The 15,653-nt window shown below is 41.0% G+C and overlaps 1 protein-coding gene across 1 annotated transcript in view; it reads right to left on the minus strand.

The window, feature by feature from the left end:
- The window catches only part of Adam28 (ADAM metallopeptidase domain 28), a 39,597-nt gene that overhangs the window by 13,936 nt on the left and 10,008 nt on the right, over positions 1–15,653 (minus strand). The window contains exons 5-14 of the mRNA XM_048330988.1: positions 14,716–14,792; positions 12,956–13,148; positions 11,535–11,606; positions 10,272–10,343; positions 8,629–8,798; positions 8,135–8,219; positions 5,901–6,031; positions 4,588–4,765; positions 2,829–2,918; positions 1,012–1,207 (exon numbers count right to left, since the gene is read on the minus strand). Coding sequence (XP_048186945.1) covers positions 1,012–1,207; positions 2,829–2,918; positions 4,588–4,765; positions 5,901–6,031; positions 8,135–8,219; positions 8,629–8,798; positions 10,272–10,343; positions 11,535–11,606; positions 12,956–13,148; positions 14,716–14,792 — 1,264 coding nt within the window. The remainder of the gene's footprint in view (positions 1–1,011; positions 1,208–2,828; positions 2,919–4,587; positions 4,766–5,900; positions 6,032–8,134; positions 8,220–8,628; positions 8,799–10,271; positions 10,344–11,534; positions 11,607–12,955; positions 13,149–14,715; positions 14,793–15,653) is intronic.

The following is a 15,653-nucleotide window of genomic DNA, read 5'->3' on the forward strand; positions in this document are numbered from 1 at the left end:
TAGGGATTTTATTTATTTATTTTGTTTGTTTGTTTTCGATCTCTTGGTTTTTTCACTTTGTTCCGGGAGGGGGGCTTGTGAGTGGGGGATTTTTTAATGTATTCCCTCAAGCATTATTCACCAATGTTTTCAGAAATTGTACAAAATATTTATTAAAGACTATGTAGTTTCTTTCCTTTTAAACTAAATATACTATTTTCAGACATGCCGGTAGGAATTTAAAAGTGTGGCAGGAAAGGCTAGCAATGAAATACACAAACTACACATCTTGTTCAGGAATTCTAAACAATTGGTTTTTGTTTTTTTAATGACCCCCAATTGTGTGACCTTTGACCAGAATCCCTTTCATGGCATCCTTTGCTCTCCTCCTCCCTCCCCTCCCCATCTCCGGGGGTTCAGCTTTGTTTTAGATTTCACATCTAAGGGAGCACCCCAAAGTGATCTAAAAATGGCCTTGCTAATCAAGCTGTGGGTGTCATCTTAGCATTATGGCTTAATCAGAGGGTATGACTGGTTGCCTAAAAAAATCCCACTGGGAAAAAAAATCATTTAAGGGTTTCATGTTTCCTCCTTGCTTTTCTGCATTCCAGACCCTTCTTTTCTTTTCTCCCCAAGACTAGTTCTTGGCACTCACCCAGGATTTTGTCCTCTATGTAGGTACACACACACACACACACACACACACACACACACACACACACACCACACACATTTCCTTGTCAGACCAAGGATATTAGCCGTGAGAGATGAAATACAGTCTACCTAGTTTGAATTGCGGTGTTTTTTAAGTAGATCTCAAATACTGCAGGAGTAAATTGATCCTAAACAACAATAGCAAAAGAAGTTGTTACTCTGAAAGGAAAAAAAAAAGCTACTGGGCCATTCTTATCTTTACTAAGTCAGACGATTCTGATCCTTAAGTCTCAAAATGCCCTCCTTGATGCGGGGTAACGACAGGGTTCCTAAGAAGAGTGGACAGCATCACCACCACCCCCTCCCCGCGAGCCCTACCTGGCCCCCACAGCTCCCGGCACTGCTGCTCCAGGGTGGGGCATCTTCCCATCAAGCAGTAGCCCCTGCCGTGGCCGCAAGGGAAGCCATTGACTCGGAACCGGTCCTCTGTGCAGTGACTCGATTTACCATCACACATTTCAGGCAGGTCACACTCGTGCTTTGCTGCTCTGCACACAGCCCCAGCCTTTTTAAACTGCAGGGAGAGCGGCAGAGAGAGAGAGAGAGAGAGAGAGAGAGAGAGAGAGAGAGAGAGAGAGAGAGAGAGAGAGAGAGAGAGAGAGAGAGAATCTTTATCCTCCCCCATTTCCCTAATATCACATGTGAACACATAGGATCTTTTCCACTTTGGTCTCTTTTGGTAGGGAAACAGTTGGAGGCATAACTTCATTGTGAACTATAAGCCATTTCTTGTCATATTGTTAGTTGTTGGTCAATGCCCCACGTCTTCAAGCAACAAGTATTTTGAATTAGTCGGGTAATAATAACAGAAAATTTCAGACAAAAACCCAAAACAAGTAGAGATGTGATTCATTTCTCCCTTTGTTTGGACGCATCTTGATGGAGAATTTAAAAAAAGATTGACATCTCCAACTTGTGAAGGGGCCTGACGAAGTGAACCTTCTGTATAAAGGAAGACCTTCTTACAAAGCACCTGAGTAGCATCCTTCTAGACTTTTCCAGGCTTCGGGTTCCCTCCATTTTAATTCCTTTTAGTATAGGTCCAGACATTTCCTTTCAACTTCCTGCAATAATTCATCATGTAGAAACAAATCACCAAATAGTCGTTCCAGGGGCTGGCTTGGTTGCCCTGCAATTGCTACTCTCATTTCCGAGAAACCCGAGTGAAACAAGCACAGCCAGGCCTGTGAATCTGAGGAATGGGTGGCGAGCAGGCTGGCGTACAGCCTCCATTGTCTGTGTGCCATTGACCCCAAAGTCCTCCTTCAAATCCAACCCCACCCCTCCCACCCAGGGCACCATTCAGACTGGCGTTCCCACCAGCCGCCGCAGAAACCACTCATTTCCTTTAGTTGCTCTTCATCTGGAAATTCAAACCTAAAATCTATCATTTAAAAAAAATTATCTCTAAGTACTTGTTCAAAGGAGTTGCCTTTAAATCAAGCAGTTGATGAATGCAATGCACATTCTCACCCGTCCCTCCCTTTATCCACTCCTTCTCGCGCTCCTCTTCATGTTGTAGGATAGGCGTGGCCTTCTTGACTGCATTCTTCCATTCATTTCCTTTTCCTAGGTAAGGTGAATGGCATTTCCCCATGATGAAGGTTCTTCTTTCTGATCTCCTCCATCCCAAACGTCGGCTCTCGTTTTCTACAACCAGTGGGACAGGCCTGGAATTTAGATGTTCTCGTTGTGAGTCTTGGCCCTGCTTGTGTCCAGGTGTTTCACCACGAATCTACTTTTCTTGCCTATTTACTCAGCTCCTTAAGATTTCACATCCACCGGAGACAATGCAGTATTTATTTCACTTCCTGTGTCCAGCTCATTTGATTTGTCGTAATCGCTTTCTATCACATAATCACTTCCAGTCACAAAGGGCAATCATCTTATTTTCCGTATTTTCTGCTCCAAGCCTCTGTTCCCTCGAAACCAAATGAGAGCAAGCCTTACCTTATGCTGTCATGAGAAAATGAAGCAGGCTTTCTATGAAAAGTCCTCTAGCAATGTTGAATAAATGTTGGCATCCCTTTCGAGAGAGGAAACTGTTGTTGGGGCTGTTTCACTGACGCAATGACTGAGACGTTGCTGTAGGAAACGACACTCACGATTATGAAAGCAGAGCACCCTCACCTCACCTGGCATCTTTCACAGCATTCTCCTGCAGCACATCGAAGGCCTGCTTTGATTTTACAGGTTTTAGCATCACAGCAAACGTTTGTACATTCCTAAGAAACGTCAGAAGTAAATGATGGATTACATTTTTGGCCTTATGTCAGTCAGCAGTTTATCACATAATTTGTGTGTCACAGGCACATTGATTTGGTAGAATCTAAAAGTGACTTTTAGGAAAACAAGCAATTAAAAAAACGTTTTAAATGTTTCTGGAGCAACTGATAGTTCATACTTGCCCGAACTGTACTTACATGTTTGTGTTGTTTTGTTTTTGTCAGTTGTGGGCTTGAACTCAAAGCCTGGGTGCTATCCCTGAGCTCTTTTGCTCAAGTCTAGCACTCTATCACTGAGACAGTGCCATTTTCAGTTTTCTGGTAGTTAAGTGGAAATCAGAGTCTCATACTTTCCTGCCCTGGCTGGCTTTGAACCATGATCCTCAGATTTCAGCCTCCTGTGTAGCTAGGGTTACAGGTGTTAGCCATTGGCACCCAGCTCTTGTTTTTAACTTAAGTGTCTCTTTTAAAAATTTAACTTAAATGTTTTCTCTAACCTCATATAAATAGCCGTGTTTGTCTCTCTGTTTATTATCCTTAAGTATTTGTGCAAAAGGGTTTGAATTCTATGTCAGTTTGTGAGTACAATGTATCTCGATCTTCAATGTCATCCCCTTCATCATTCTCCCCATCTCTCCCAATAGCTGTTTAAAAAAAACAAACAAAGAAAAGCAAACTATTCTTCTTGATAATATGAGTGGAAACAAAAGGGAAAGGTTTTTTTAATATAACCATGTAATAATAAAATGTATTAAATCTATAGAACATAATTAGTTAAGCTTATTAGTTATATATCTAACCAGCAGTAAATTCACTCTCTATAACAAGTTCTGAAAAATGGAAGACACATTTTTTTATCTGATTCTGACGTTTAATTCAATTCTATTTAAAGCAATATAATTCGTCTTGGTCTCCCTGACTGGTTTCTGAGAAATTAGAAATGTGCCTACACAAGACAATTGGAGAATTGAACCTTTACAATTTCTCTCCCAGCCACCTTGATCCCTGTAGAAGAGTGAGATTTTTTTAGAGTCATAACTTGCTTGCATTAATGCCTTTGCCCTCTATTCCATTGTGAACCTCACCTGGGAGAGGTCCCTCTTGCTCACTGAATATTTACACTATTATAATAGTAGTTGGGGACGGGGAGGACCAAAGGCCCCACTGAGAATCTTGGCTTTACCACAGTGGATAGAATGAGAACAGGGTAAGATTCTCACAGTAACCACCTGGGAATCCCCAAGAGGAATGGAATGCACCAGATGCTGTAGGGCCAGGGCTGGAATTCCATATGCACTTGGATCCAGCTCGGGGCTCTTGGCGGTGCCTTGAGCCTTGAGCCAGGAAGCTATCTGGCCTCCCTGAGCACTGTCACGGTGCTCTGCCTGAAGGAAGGCTCAGTGAGTTATTAAAGTATTTCCACCAAAAATGTGGGTGGGGGTGACAAGTCCTAAGTTGCTATTTCAAAATTAGAAAAAAAAAAATGGGAAGGACCCAGAGACAGAAATACACAAGCTCTACAGGAGAGATGGGCCTGCAAAATGCCTACCCATGAGCATAGCCGGAATGACAGCAAGCACAATATTAGGCTGGCCACATAGCCCTCTCTTGCGTAGCTTCTCAGCAGTCGGTAAATGAGTTAGTCAACGTGGACAAGGTTTGGCCGTACCTCAGGAGCCCCACAGTCACAATCCTCTCCCGTTTCTACCAGCTGGTTTCCGCACACGGGGACAGATATGATATCCGCGGGCAGTGGAGTGTTTAAAAGGCAATTTGGTGCTTTATCTTCAAGGAACTTGTCATAGGTGGCTCGGCTACAGGAGCTGAAGTCTGTGGGCATGCGGAATCTGTGACGAGAAAACAAGAGGAAATGGAATACCCTTACATTTAGCATGTGGAAAGCAATGTCTGCAATTAGCTACAATTACACCTAAAACCTGTCCCAGAAGACTAAATTGAGCCAGGCACTGGTGGCTCACCCTGTAATCCTACCTATGTAGGAGGCTGAGATATGAGGATTATGGTTCAAAGCCAGCCTGGGGAGGAAAGTCCATGAGACTCTTACCTCCAACTAATCATTAAAAGAAAGTCAAAGTGAAACCTTGGCTAGCACTAGCTTCAAGAACAAAACTCAGGGACAGCATCCAGGCCCTGGGTTCAAACCTCAGGAATAACACAGCCACAAGAAAAAACCAAATCAAATGCACTGACCAAATGCCGTTATGAGCTCATTTGCATGTCCTAATTAACCTGCTTGGATTGGACACGAACCACTCATCTAGTTGAATCATTTCTCATAGTGGACCATGCAGACCATTTTTTAATGAAACAAAAATGCTTCTGGATTATCCACCTAATCTTTTCAGCCTTAGATCACTTTGGGGTTCACAAATGCTAAAGATAAGAGAGTCGTATTTATCTGTATGCCTAAGAAAATTAATATGCCCTTAAGTAAGGGCCAACTAACAATTTTTATCACATAAACAAAGAAAAAAGCTTTTAATGCAATAATATCTGGGAGAGATGAGCTGGCACAGCTCATTACCGGCAAAACATTTTCCTATTTTGTAAAGGACATGGGGAAATAATCCTAGCTTATGTGAGCTCTGTGGGGAAGAACAGAAAAGATAAAATAAAAAAGTATATAAAGGTAAAGGCAAGATAAGAACATGTCATAGCTTTCCACAAACTGAGATACTTTTTCTTTGATTATGTGATTTCCCCAAAATTGTCCCTAGTATCAATCATTCTGAGTTCATGGAAAATTCAGTCAAAGCTAAGGATTTCCTGACTCTTAAGTCTTGTATAGGTACAATGAAGATAACGTGGCTATTTTTCCAATCCGCAAAAACACAATAGATCAAACTATTTCTTAACTAAAAAAAAATAACTTGTGTAAAGATGTGGGTTGATTCAATGATCAAATCTAAACATTTGAAGGTGACCCATAGGGAAGACAGACCCATGAGCACCGAGTCTCACCTTATCGACTTCTCCATCACACAGACTGCGGAGAGACACTTACAGCTGAAGTCATCGTGGAACATTCCGAGGTTGTGGCCCAGTTCATGGGCCATGGTGCCTGCTACTCGAAGGTGATTGCTACTGTGGTCCTGAGGAGAAGAAGGGAGAAACAGTCTGGTTTGCAAGTGAAACTACAACAGAGAAGATGTGCTTTTCTTTATTAAGCCAGCATGACACCCCCCAACCCCATTGCCTCTTTCTCTTTTACACACACACACACACACACACACACACACACACACACACACACACACACACACCCTACCCTGTGGCACTGAATGTCCATTACATTACAACATGTAACTGGTCAGTCTCTCTTCCCGTGCCATGGTACATTCTTCACAGGGAGGGAGTACGTATTTTATTTCCGTTCAGCCCATGAGACCCATCACATAGACTTGGTAAAGGCTAAGGCACCAGTCCCAGCCTCATAGTCACTAAACATACAGTGGGTTCGATTTTACCCATGGTGCAGAAAGCGAGATAGAATGTGATTCTTCCCCTCCCCTCACGAGGACAGGAAAATAACTGTGACTTCTCTTGAATCTACTAGTAAGTTGTGGTTATAGAAATCCAAAGCTGCTGGGAAAATACATTTAATATGAAAGCAAGGTATGAAGTCTTTTGCAGACAAGTGAGCCTGAAAATGTGTTTTAGGAAAAACATATGTGTATGTATAATATTATACATATATAATATATTTTTAAAATTTTGAAGTTCGGTTGGGTTCAGGTGGCTCATAGCTGTAATCCTAGCTACTCAGGAAGATGAGATCTGAAGAGCATGGGTTGAAGCCAGCCCAGGCAGGAAAGTCTATGAGACTCATCTCCAATTACTCACCAAAAAGCCACAGGTAGAGCTGTGGCTCAAGTGGTAAATCACCAACCTTGAACAAGGGACAGTGCTCAGGGACAGTGCTCAGGCCTTGAATTCAAGCCCTCGGACTCATGTATGTATGTATGTATGTATGCATGTATGTATGTATGTATGTATGCATAAATGAATGAGTGAATGCAAAAAAAACAAACAAAAGTTCCAATAGGAGGAAAAACTATGATGCCAGATTAGAAACTTGGATCTAAGGATATGATAAAATAGTGACAAACTTAAGTCTAAATTTTTCTTATTTTAAGTTTTAGTGAAATACTACTAAGGCCAGACTAGTAACAATGGATTTTGAATTTGTCACTTATATAACAAAGATAAACCTATGATTAGTACAATAGTTGGGAGAAAATAACTTAGGTATTCTCATGTGAAGCTTTTAACCCACATTGAAAATATCTTGGAGGTAGAGTATTAAAAAAATGAATTATGTGGAGTGTAAAGAGGAAAGGATATAATGGAGATAAAATTTGGAAATGGATTGAATTAGAAACAAAAGGACTGAGGGTCAGAACAAAACTACCAAGGCTTGCTTAAGGCAAGGTGAAGAATCTACGCTAGGTGCAGTGGCTCACATCTACTTCACAAAGATAGGAGGAGGGTAGATCAAGGCCAGCCCTAGCAAAGTGAGACTCTAGCTTAAAGAACAGACCAAACAGGGTGGCTCTTGGGGGTTAACCCAGCTATACAGGCAGTGGCAATAGGAGAAGCTTGGTGTGAGCTCAGCCCTCGGAGAAAGTATGAGACTATACCTGCAAAAGAACTAAAACTACAAGAGCTGGGGCTTGGCTCCAGGGGTAGTGGGCTTGCCTCCCAAGTGCAAGGCTTTGAGTTCAAATCCTTCTACTCTACCCCACCCCCAGTTAACAGATACATAATCTGAACAGCACTTACTGTCTAGTGGAGATATGAGCTATGTAACCAAACAAAGAAAAGTCTAGTCTCATGTAGTGTTACTGGTGGATTGTATTAAACGTTTTAGAAAGAATAATTGCAAACTCTACTCCAATATTTGAGAAAAGCCAAGAGTTGGGAACATATTCTAACTTACTTTATACTAACGAACCTAGAAATAGCACATTATAACAATAGAAATCTGTAGTCTAATATTCCTTATACTTACAGATGGATTAAAAAACAACTATCCTGAGAAGGTTGGATTGCTCCTAGTGTCCCAAGATTAGGTGATCTTTTACACTTTGGTCAAGGTTATTTCCTAGACCTGCAGAGGACAGGCCATTAACCCAAGGAGGGGAGGCATACAGCAAAAGTACATTCTAGAACCATCTATTAATCTTCAGACAGACCTGAATGATGCCAACGGAGTGATAAGGAGAGCACATGGAAGAGAGGAAAGCAAGGCCCACCGTCGCTCCAGAAAAGTCTGCAGAGCTAGAGGAAAGAAATGAACAGACATAAAAAATCACCATTCTCCAAGTAGATATACTGTAGGCAAGGCACCTAGCACTCTAAATGGTTAGCAGAGAAATCCCTAGTGTGACTCCTCCCCGTTAACCTTCTTCAGTTCTTGTGGAACCGCCTGAGACATTTTGTTTTCTGCAGTATCTTTCCTACTGCTTGAGATCAAAGTACTTGGGTCTCATCACATTAGATGACTGACAATGTAATTCATGACTAGTAAGCTTTTCATGATGCAAGTGAGTGGTTTGAAACTTTTAATCCCTGTGCCTGAACCCCTTCTCCTTACCTGCTACCCGAGACGCCCCTTGCCTTGTCCATTCTCTGCACACCTCTCATGTTAGCAAGCATACAGCGTGCAGAGAGGAAAAGCAACACTTACGAAACCAACTGAGCGACGTCGTGGCCCTTCCGGCTGAGGAGGTTTCTCCCCCGCCACTGAGAAAAGTTCTCCAGGGTGGAGGTGGCATTGGGGGTTATCTTGATCTTGTCCTCATCCGTCCAGATTTCCAGCCCAACTAAGACCACGTGAGCATCGAGCTTTTTATACAGCTGTCCAAAGAGAGGACATGCATGGCAGGCTCAGAAACTTAGTAGCCTAACACTGTTGTTTTAATATTTCCAGTGTATTTTATTTCTAAAAACACTTGTAACAAGGCAGCAAAAGCCACAATGCAGACATTTAAAAAAAAATGAAAAAGCTACACTTAGGAGACAATAGGCCTACTGTCAAGCTGCAAACTCCACTCTCTATTTTTACTTCATTTACATATTGCATCGGGGCCCACATGTTTGTTCACGCAGCTGGGACCACCATCCTCCCACCTACACCCCCCCGTGTAACAGGAATGAAAGACCTACATCATCAGGACTTTATTGTCGAGGTAGGGTAACACTAATTTTTTCTTTTTTCCTGCACTGGCCTCTAACCACAATCCTCTGGAACTCTACCTCCCCAGTAGCTAGGATTATGAACACTTATTAGAATCATGCCAGGCCTAATATCACTTCTTAGGAATGTACACCGGCTGTTTTTCTAGGAGTGAAAGTTTCTCCCCTCCTTTAGCTGTCCGCTCAGATGTCACCTTATCAGAAAGAGCACTCTGCTGCTCAGCCTGGCCCTGTGATCAACTACCTACCCCCCGCCCTTAGAACTCTCTGTCCTACCTTTTATGACAGCATCTATTACCATACACAGCACAAGTTACCTCTGTGGGTACATTTGCCTCCCTCCTAGGAAGGTTACCTCTTCCAAGGAACAAATACTTGAATTTTCTGTAACGTAGTTAAGTCCTTAGCACAAAGAAAGTGCTCAATAATGGATAACTGATGCTTGAGGTTCCATAGGAAAAGTCTGTGATCTTGGTGGTGAAAAGATGAGCAATGAATCCCTGCTGTTTCTTCTAGCTTTAGAAGATTTGCAAGCACTACTAATAGACTCTTACATTCCAAGCAATGCGTGTGTGTGTGTGTGTGTGTGTGTGTGTATGCACTCAATGAATGAGGAACTTATAATATGTAATTGCAAAGGATGTATGATCATTATGAGTATTTTAGGTGATAGACTCATTAAAGAACACCACCAACTGTATAGGTGAGATGAGCCTTAGAACCTGACAGATCTATACTCAAGCCCTATCTTGTTGTTTTCTGTCCTTGTGATAATCCTATGCAAGTTGCTGCGCTTATCTGACTTAGGTTATCATGAGGATTAAGTTAGTAATGCATTGATGGTGTTTTCCCCTCTTTGCTGTGGTTTTCTGTTTGGATTTTGTTCTCAGTGATCAGCATCCCACAGAAACTAGCTTTTAAATCTTCATGGGCTTAAGTTCAGTGGGGGAAGTAGGCAAGAAAGGTCTCTACCACGGTTTAAGTAGGAAAAGTCATGGTTACCCCACTGGAGTCATGAGGAACATGAATCTTGAGGACCTGGCTTTCCTTCTTGGATTTATGTCATCCATACAAACAACCAATGACATCTCCTAGCAAAATGCATCAGACTATATTTAATAGAAGATATCATACCATGTCAATGTAGTTGGCCATCTCAAATACTCTCTTTCTTATTTCATCTAGATTTTTGTTGTACTTCTTAAACTAAGGGAAAGCAAACAAGAATAGGCATTAGTAGAAAGAACAAATGATGGAAGGAAGGAAGGAAAATTGAAAGGAAGGAAGGACAGAAGGAAGGGAAGAAAGAAAAGAAAGGCAAGCTAACTGATCACACTTATTAGTGATAGTAATTAAGAATCAATTACTAATACTAACAGCTAAAAATTCGAATCAAATTGATTTTATTTCTCCAGCTAAATTAAAATATTTTGGGAACTAAGAAAATGGTTTTTCCCTTGAGGCAGTGGGTCTGTGTAAGCTCTTAGGGGCAGCTTTATTTATTTATTTATTTACTTACTTATTTACTTATTTATTTATTTTGCCAGTCCTGGGCCTTGGACTCAGGGCCTGAGCACTGTCCCTGGCTTCTTTTGGCTCAAGGCTAGCACTCTGCCACTTGAGTCACAGCGCCACTTCTGGCCATTTTCTGTATATGTGGTGCTGGGGAATCGAACCCAGGGCTTCAAGTACACGAGGCAAGTGCTCTTGCCACTAGGCCATATCCCCAGCCCCTGTGTAAGCTCTTAGGATTATAGCCCAGCACACAGTTGTGAGGCCAGCACTCGGAAGACCCAAGGCAGGAGGACTGGAAACAACAGGAATGGAGGGGAGAAGAGATTCCACTCTATGAAAATACTGTCTTATAGGGCTGGGGATATAGCCTAGTGGCAAGAGTGCCTGCCTCGGATACATGAGGCCCTAGGTTCGGTTCCCCAGCACCACATATACAGAAAACGGCCAGAAGCGGCACTGTGGCTCAAGTGGCAGAGTGCTAGCCTTGAGCGGGAAGAAGCCAGGGACAGTGCTCAGGCCCTGAGTCCAAGGCCCAGGACTGGCAAAAAAAGAAAAATACTGTCTTATAAAAGACAAACAGTGAGGAGCTACAAAAACTTGCCTTTTCCCAAAGAGACACTGGGCCTTTCTATTTAGTGTTTTCTGAAGAGTATACATTCTAATTTATAAACGGTTAAGTGCTTGACAGAATCCAATATGGCAAGAGAAATTAATCAGAAACTATGTTTGGAGCTTTTAAGACATTAGGAAAAGTGTATTATAGGATCAATGTTCATAGATTTATAGGTCATGATTTTTCAAAATAGATCAAGACATTAATGCCTCATATAGTAAATGTGTAGAGAGGAGGATTTTAAAGACACCTCTATCTGATATAATTACCTCACCATTATCCAGGACCACATAATATTCTATATATTTCTTCTGTTCCTGAATCTTCCCATCATTCATCTTCTGAAGTATAAAAAGGAAAATGACTCAGACAACATTTATCCTTCTTTTTCTTGATACATACAATTTCATAAGTGGTGTTGAATGATAACTGAGAATGAAGGCTGGCAATATTTCCATTTTAACAGCTAGAATGATCCCTAAACAAGGTTCAGACCTGACACCATAACTATTTTTTATAAGGTACCTGAACTTCATATGAAGCAGAATGGTATTATTTGAAGGCGGACTTCAACATGCATATTGTAAGCTTAAAGCAAAGGGAATTTTTTTTTAAATTAGAAGTGCAACTGGTACACATAGAGGAGATATAATGGAAATACAAATGCACAAGTAAAGCTTCTTATGGTGAGAAGAGACATCACATAATAATCTAGTACTAAACCCTAAGGTAACCAAATCCATTAGTAGAGGAACTGGAATCCATCTGAAAACACTGGGGTTTTCTCAACTGTACTGCCATGAAGCAGAGAGCTCTGACTTCAAAGTCTTTCCAGTGGGGCTCCATTAATTTAGTTATTTTTAAAATTCCTATTCTGGTTAATATCTGTTCCATTGTCATTGAGGTGGAAGGAAATCCAAAGTAATCAGCATGTTAGGCAAGCAACTGTCTCAACATGGTTAGCGGAGAACTAAGACAGAAGACTACGGGTCTGTGCCAACATTTGCAGCACCATACAGCCAGGACTGGTTTTTCTGGGTTCTTAGATAACACTGGTAGAATTTAAACCCACAGAAAAGGAATCAAACCCCAAATGTTATCAAAACAAGTCTGCCCAGTGTGCATGGATTCGGAGAACATTGGGAAGAGATGCTAGGACTTGAAGTCGATATTGAAAGCAACTAAAGCAATCATTGGGCAAAGACATTTCAGATTACACGTCATAGTTTTAGACATGAAAGACTATTCTTTTTTGTCTTTTATCCACAGTAGTGAAGAATAAATAAAAGAATGGTAAAGGATATTCTATGCTCCTGCAGGCGGATCCTACATGTTTCACCCACTGGTATTTTTCTATGTTCTTCAAGTGAGTTTTATTAAATGCATTTGTGAAGAAAATATGATCTTTCAAATAAAAATAATAATTTGTTACACTTTTTATTATTATAGGCTAGAAAGAGTAAAACAGGTATTGTATTTCAGACTTCTTTTAAAACTTTATACCTGGTGGATAATAATAGTTGACCAACAAGTGCTTATTAAACAACCATCAGTGCACAGCCATCTTTATGAGACATCTTCAATGTCTCTACAATCTACAACTAGGCAACAGCAACTGTAAAGTGTGATTTTCACTGCTAAGACTGGAACACAGGTCAGGGGTACAAAGTGAAAATGAGAGTATACGTACGACCAGTCTGGTGGCAGGTAAATCCAGACTGTGGGGTGACCCCTGTGCCCACAACTCATCAGCCATGCCACAGGTGCCATTGGCTATGTCTCCCTCGGGGTCCTCCTTGAAGAGTGCGTGCTCCTGGTCATCCTGATTCCTGTGGCTCAGTGGCTCAATGAAGTACCTCGCACCCCGATGGCTAAAGTAGCCCCTGAGGAGTATGAGAATTCGAGTTGCTTACCGACACATCCTGGCATTTGGGTTGTACAGACTTACAGGCGATGTAAACAAAGTGACCTCTTGAAATTGCTAGTCAGTGCCAAGACAGATTCATCTTACAGTGATAGAACACGATGAAATTTATAGCTGAAGATGCTCTTAAATACCACCTGTGTGTATTTCCTCTATATGAACTTAGGATCTGCTGGTGAGAAAGAGCCCACTGCAACGTCAGGTAGCCGACCATGTCAGTTCTGACACTAGTAGAGTGATTTTCTGACTCAGCACACTGTTCTGATTTTCCAGCTTTGTCTAATCTGGGTGCTCTAAAACTGACAGAGACTTCGGAATCTTGCAGGTGAAGAGTTAAAATGCCAAGTCTGTCACAGATTACCCTTAAATTCATTTAGCCTTGTTTCACATTCTACAAAATGGAACTGATAGTATCTACCTATCTAATAGAATAATGGTGAAGGTTATGGCATATAACACACAAAGTGTGTGATTAATGAAAATTTGACAATTTTCTTCTCAATTCTTGGGCTGAAGTCCTGAGCTAAGATTTACTCAACCAATATGTAGCAAGGACCCATTAACCATTAGACATTAGACTAAGTATAGATATGAAAAATATGAATTTTTTAAAAAAGCAGTCATGGTTGCTTCTATCTTGAAGCTTATTCAAATGAGAAAATTGGTGCATATAAAATAATCAAGGAATACATATATATATATATATCATGTATATGATAGACGTGCTTACAAGAGATAATTAGTATAAAGAAGAAACACAAGAGTATGTAATAGGGAGATAATGCAATAGGGAGACTGGGTTAATTGTGTGCAAAACTGCAAGATAACAAGGAGGAGATATGGTAGATTCATTATGTGTTCTTTTTCCAATGGTTTATATAAAAAAGATTGTGGTAGGACTTTATGAGGTAAGATGGTTGGCATGGAGGGTATAAGGCAAGAAGTTCTCAGGTTATTTTGATTCTGGATTAGGCAATTTATCAGTTGTTTATATAAATGACTGACGTAGAAAACACAGGAACAAATAACTAGTGAATGAGACAATCTTTAACTGGGTTTCAGACACCCTGAAATTGAGGTGCCTTGAGATATCCAACTGGCAATACAGAAAAAGAAATAAGATAATCCATTTGGGACATCAAAAGAGATCTATTACCATGGACAGAAACACCAAGATGAAAAGAAATAGATGCCATGGTTATGAATAAGATATGGTAGAGACACAGAGAGAGATTCATAATGGGGAGAAGGGGTAAAGAGGAACTCTCATTTCCTAAAGATGTTTGACTCTGTAACTGACTCTAGGTAGCAGGAAAACAAATTACAACCACTCTGAAAGCAATCCCAATGTGTAAATTATATACTTCCATAACAAGAAATGGCATCTGCTTCAAATTTAATTTTTTTATAACTCTTAGAATTTGTAGTCAACTGTGGTATAACTAATGATAGCCAGGAGCCTTGAGATTCCTTACATCTACCTGTCCATAATCACAAGTGCGTTCAAGACCTTCACCACGTCTTACCTGAGACCTCTGCAGGTGCTGATGCTGACATCAGAAGCTTCCTCATTAATGATATGGCCTTGGTAGTAGCAGTCATCCTAAAGGAAAGAGAAAAGGGTCTTTATAGAGGTTCGTGGGTTTTATAACTCCCTGGTATATCTATTTCTGCTAGATAAGTCAATGTAGATAAGTGGGAAAAAAAAAACTAATTCTAACAGCTTTCTGTGTGAGTTAAAATGTTTAATTTTAGTTAGTAATCCCAACAAATGAAAATAAAGTATTAATTACATATGGCAACTGCTGGAATAGAACAAAGAGTTGACTATTACTTCAAAGAAATAGATTAGTTAACATAAATCTAAAACACTAGCTTTTATGTTTCCCTTTGATGACTAATCATTAAACATTTTTTTTTCTAACAGAGATCGACTAAATGTTTCCCAACCGGCAGGTGACTCAGATGGCATTTTTAATGTGCTAACGTCTCCAAAGAATGCTACTGAATTCAAAGGAATCTGTAGAAACATCCCATCGTTCTCAGTGTGCTCCCATGGAGTGCTCTGTGAGGGGACCTGCTTTATGGGACAAAGAGAGGGGATGGTGTACGCCCGGTACCATGTTTACAGTTGCCACGGAAGAGAAGGTTTGAAGGCTTCCAACAGAAAAGAGAGCTCTGAGAAGAAAGCTCTCATGTGTTCCGTATGAGGAAAGAGGCAGGCTCTGGACAAAGCCCGAGAGTGGACTATTCTTCAAGGAAACCATGTTCCCTTGCCACTGAGAATGTCTTCACATGGAGAGACTCTGTAATCCAGACAGGGGGTCTGGATGGAGGTCTGGGTGGAGGCCTCCGGAAGTGTCTCCAGATTATGGAATCACTATGAAGAAAGCTACGCTAAAGAAAACATGTGTTATTTCCGCCCACCTTCCTTTTAGGCTGGAAAAGCCTCCTGGAATTGTTG

The sequence above is a fragment of the Perognathus longimembris genome, chromosome 21 (assembly GCF_023159225.1).
Source record: "Perognathus longimembris pacificus isolate PPM17 chromosome 21, ASM2315922v1, whole genome shotgun sequence".
Taxonomy (NCBI): domain Eukaryota; kingdom Metazoa; phylum Chordata; class Mammalia; order Rodentia; family Heteromyidae; genus Perognathus; species Perognathus longimembris.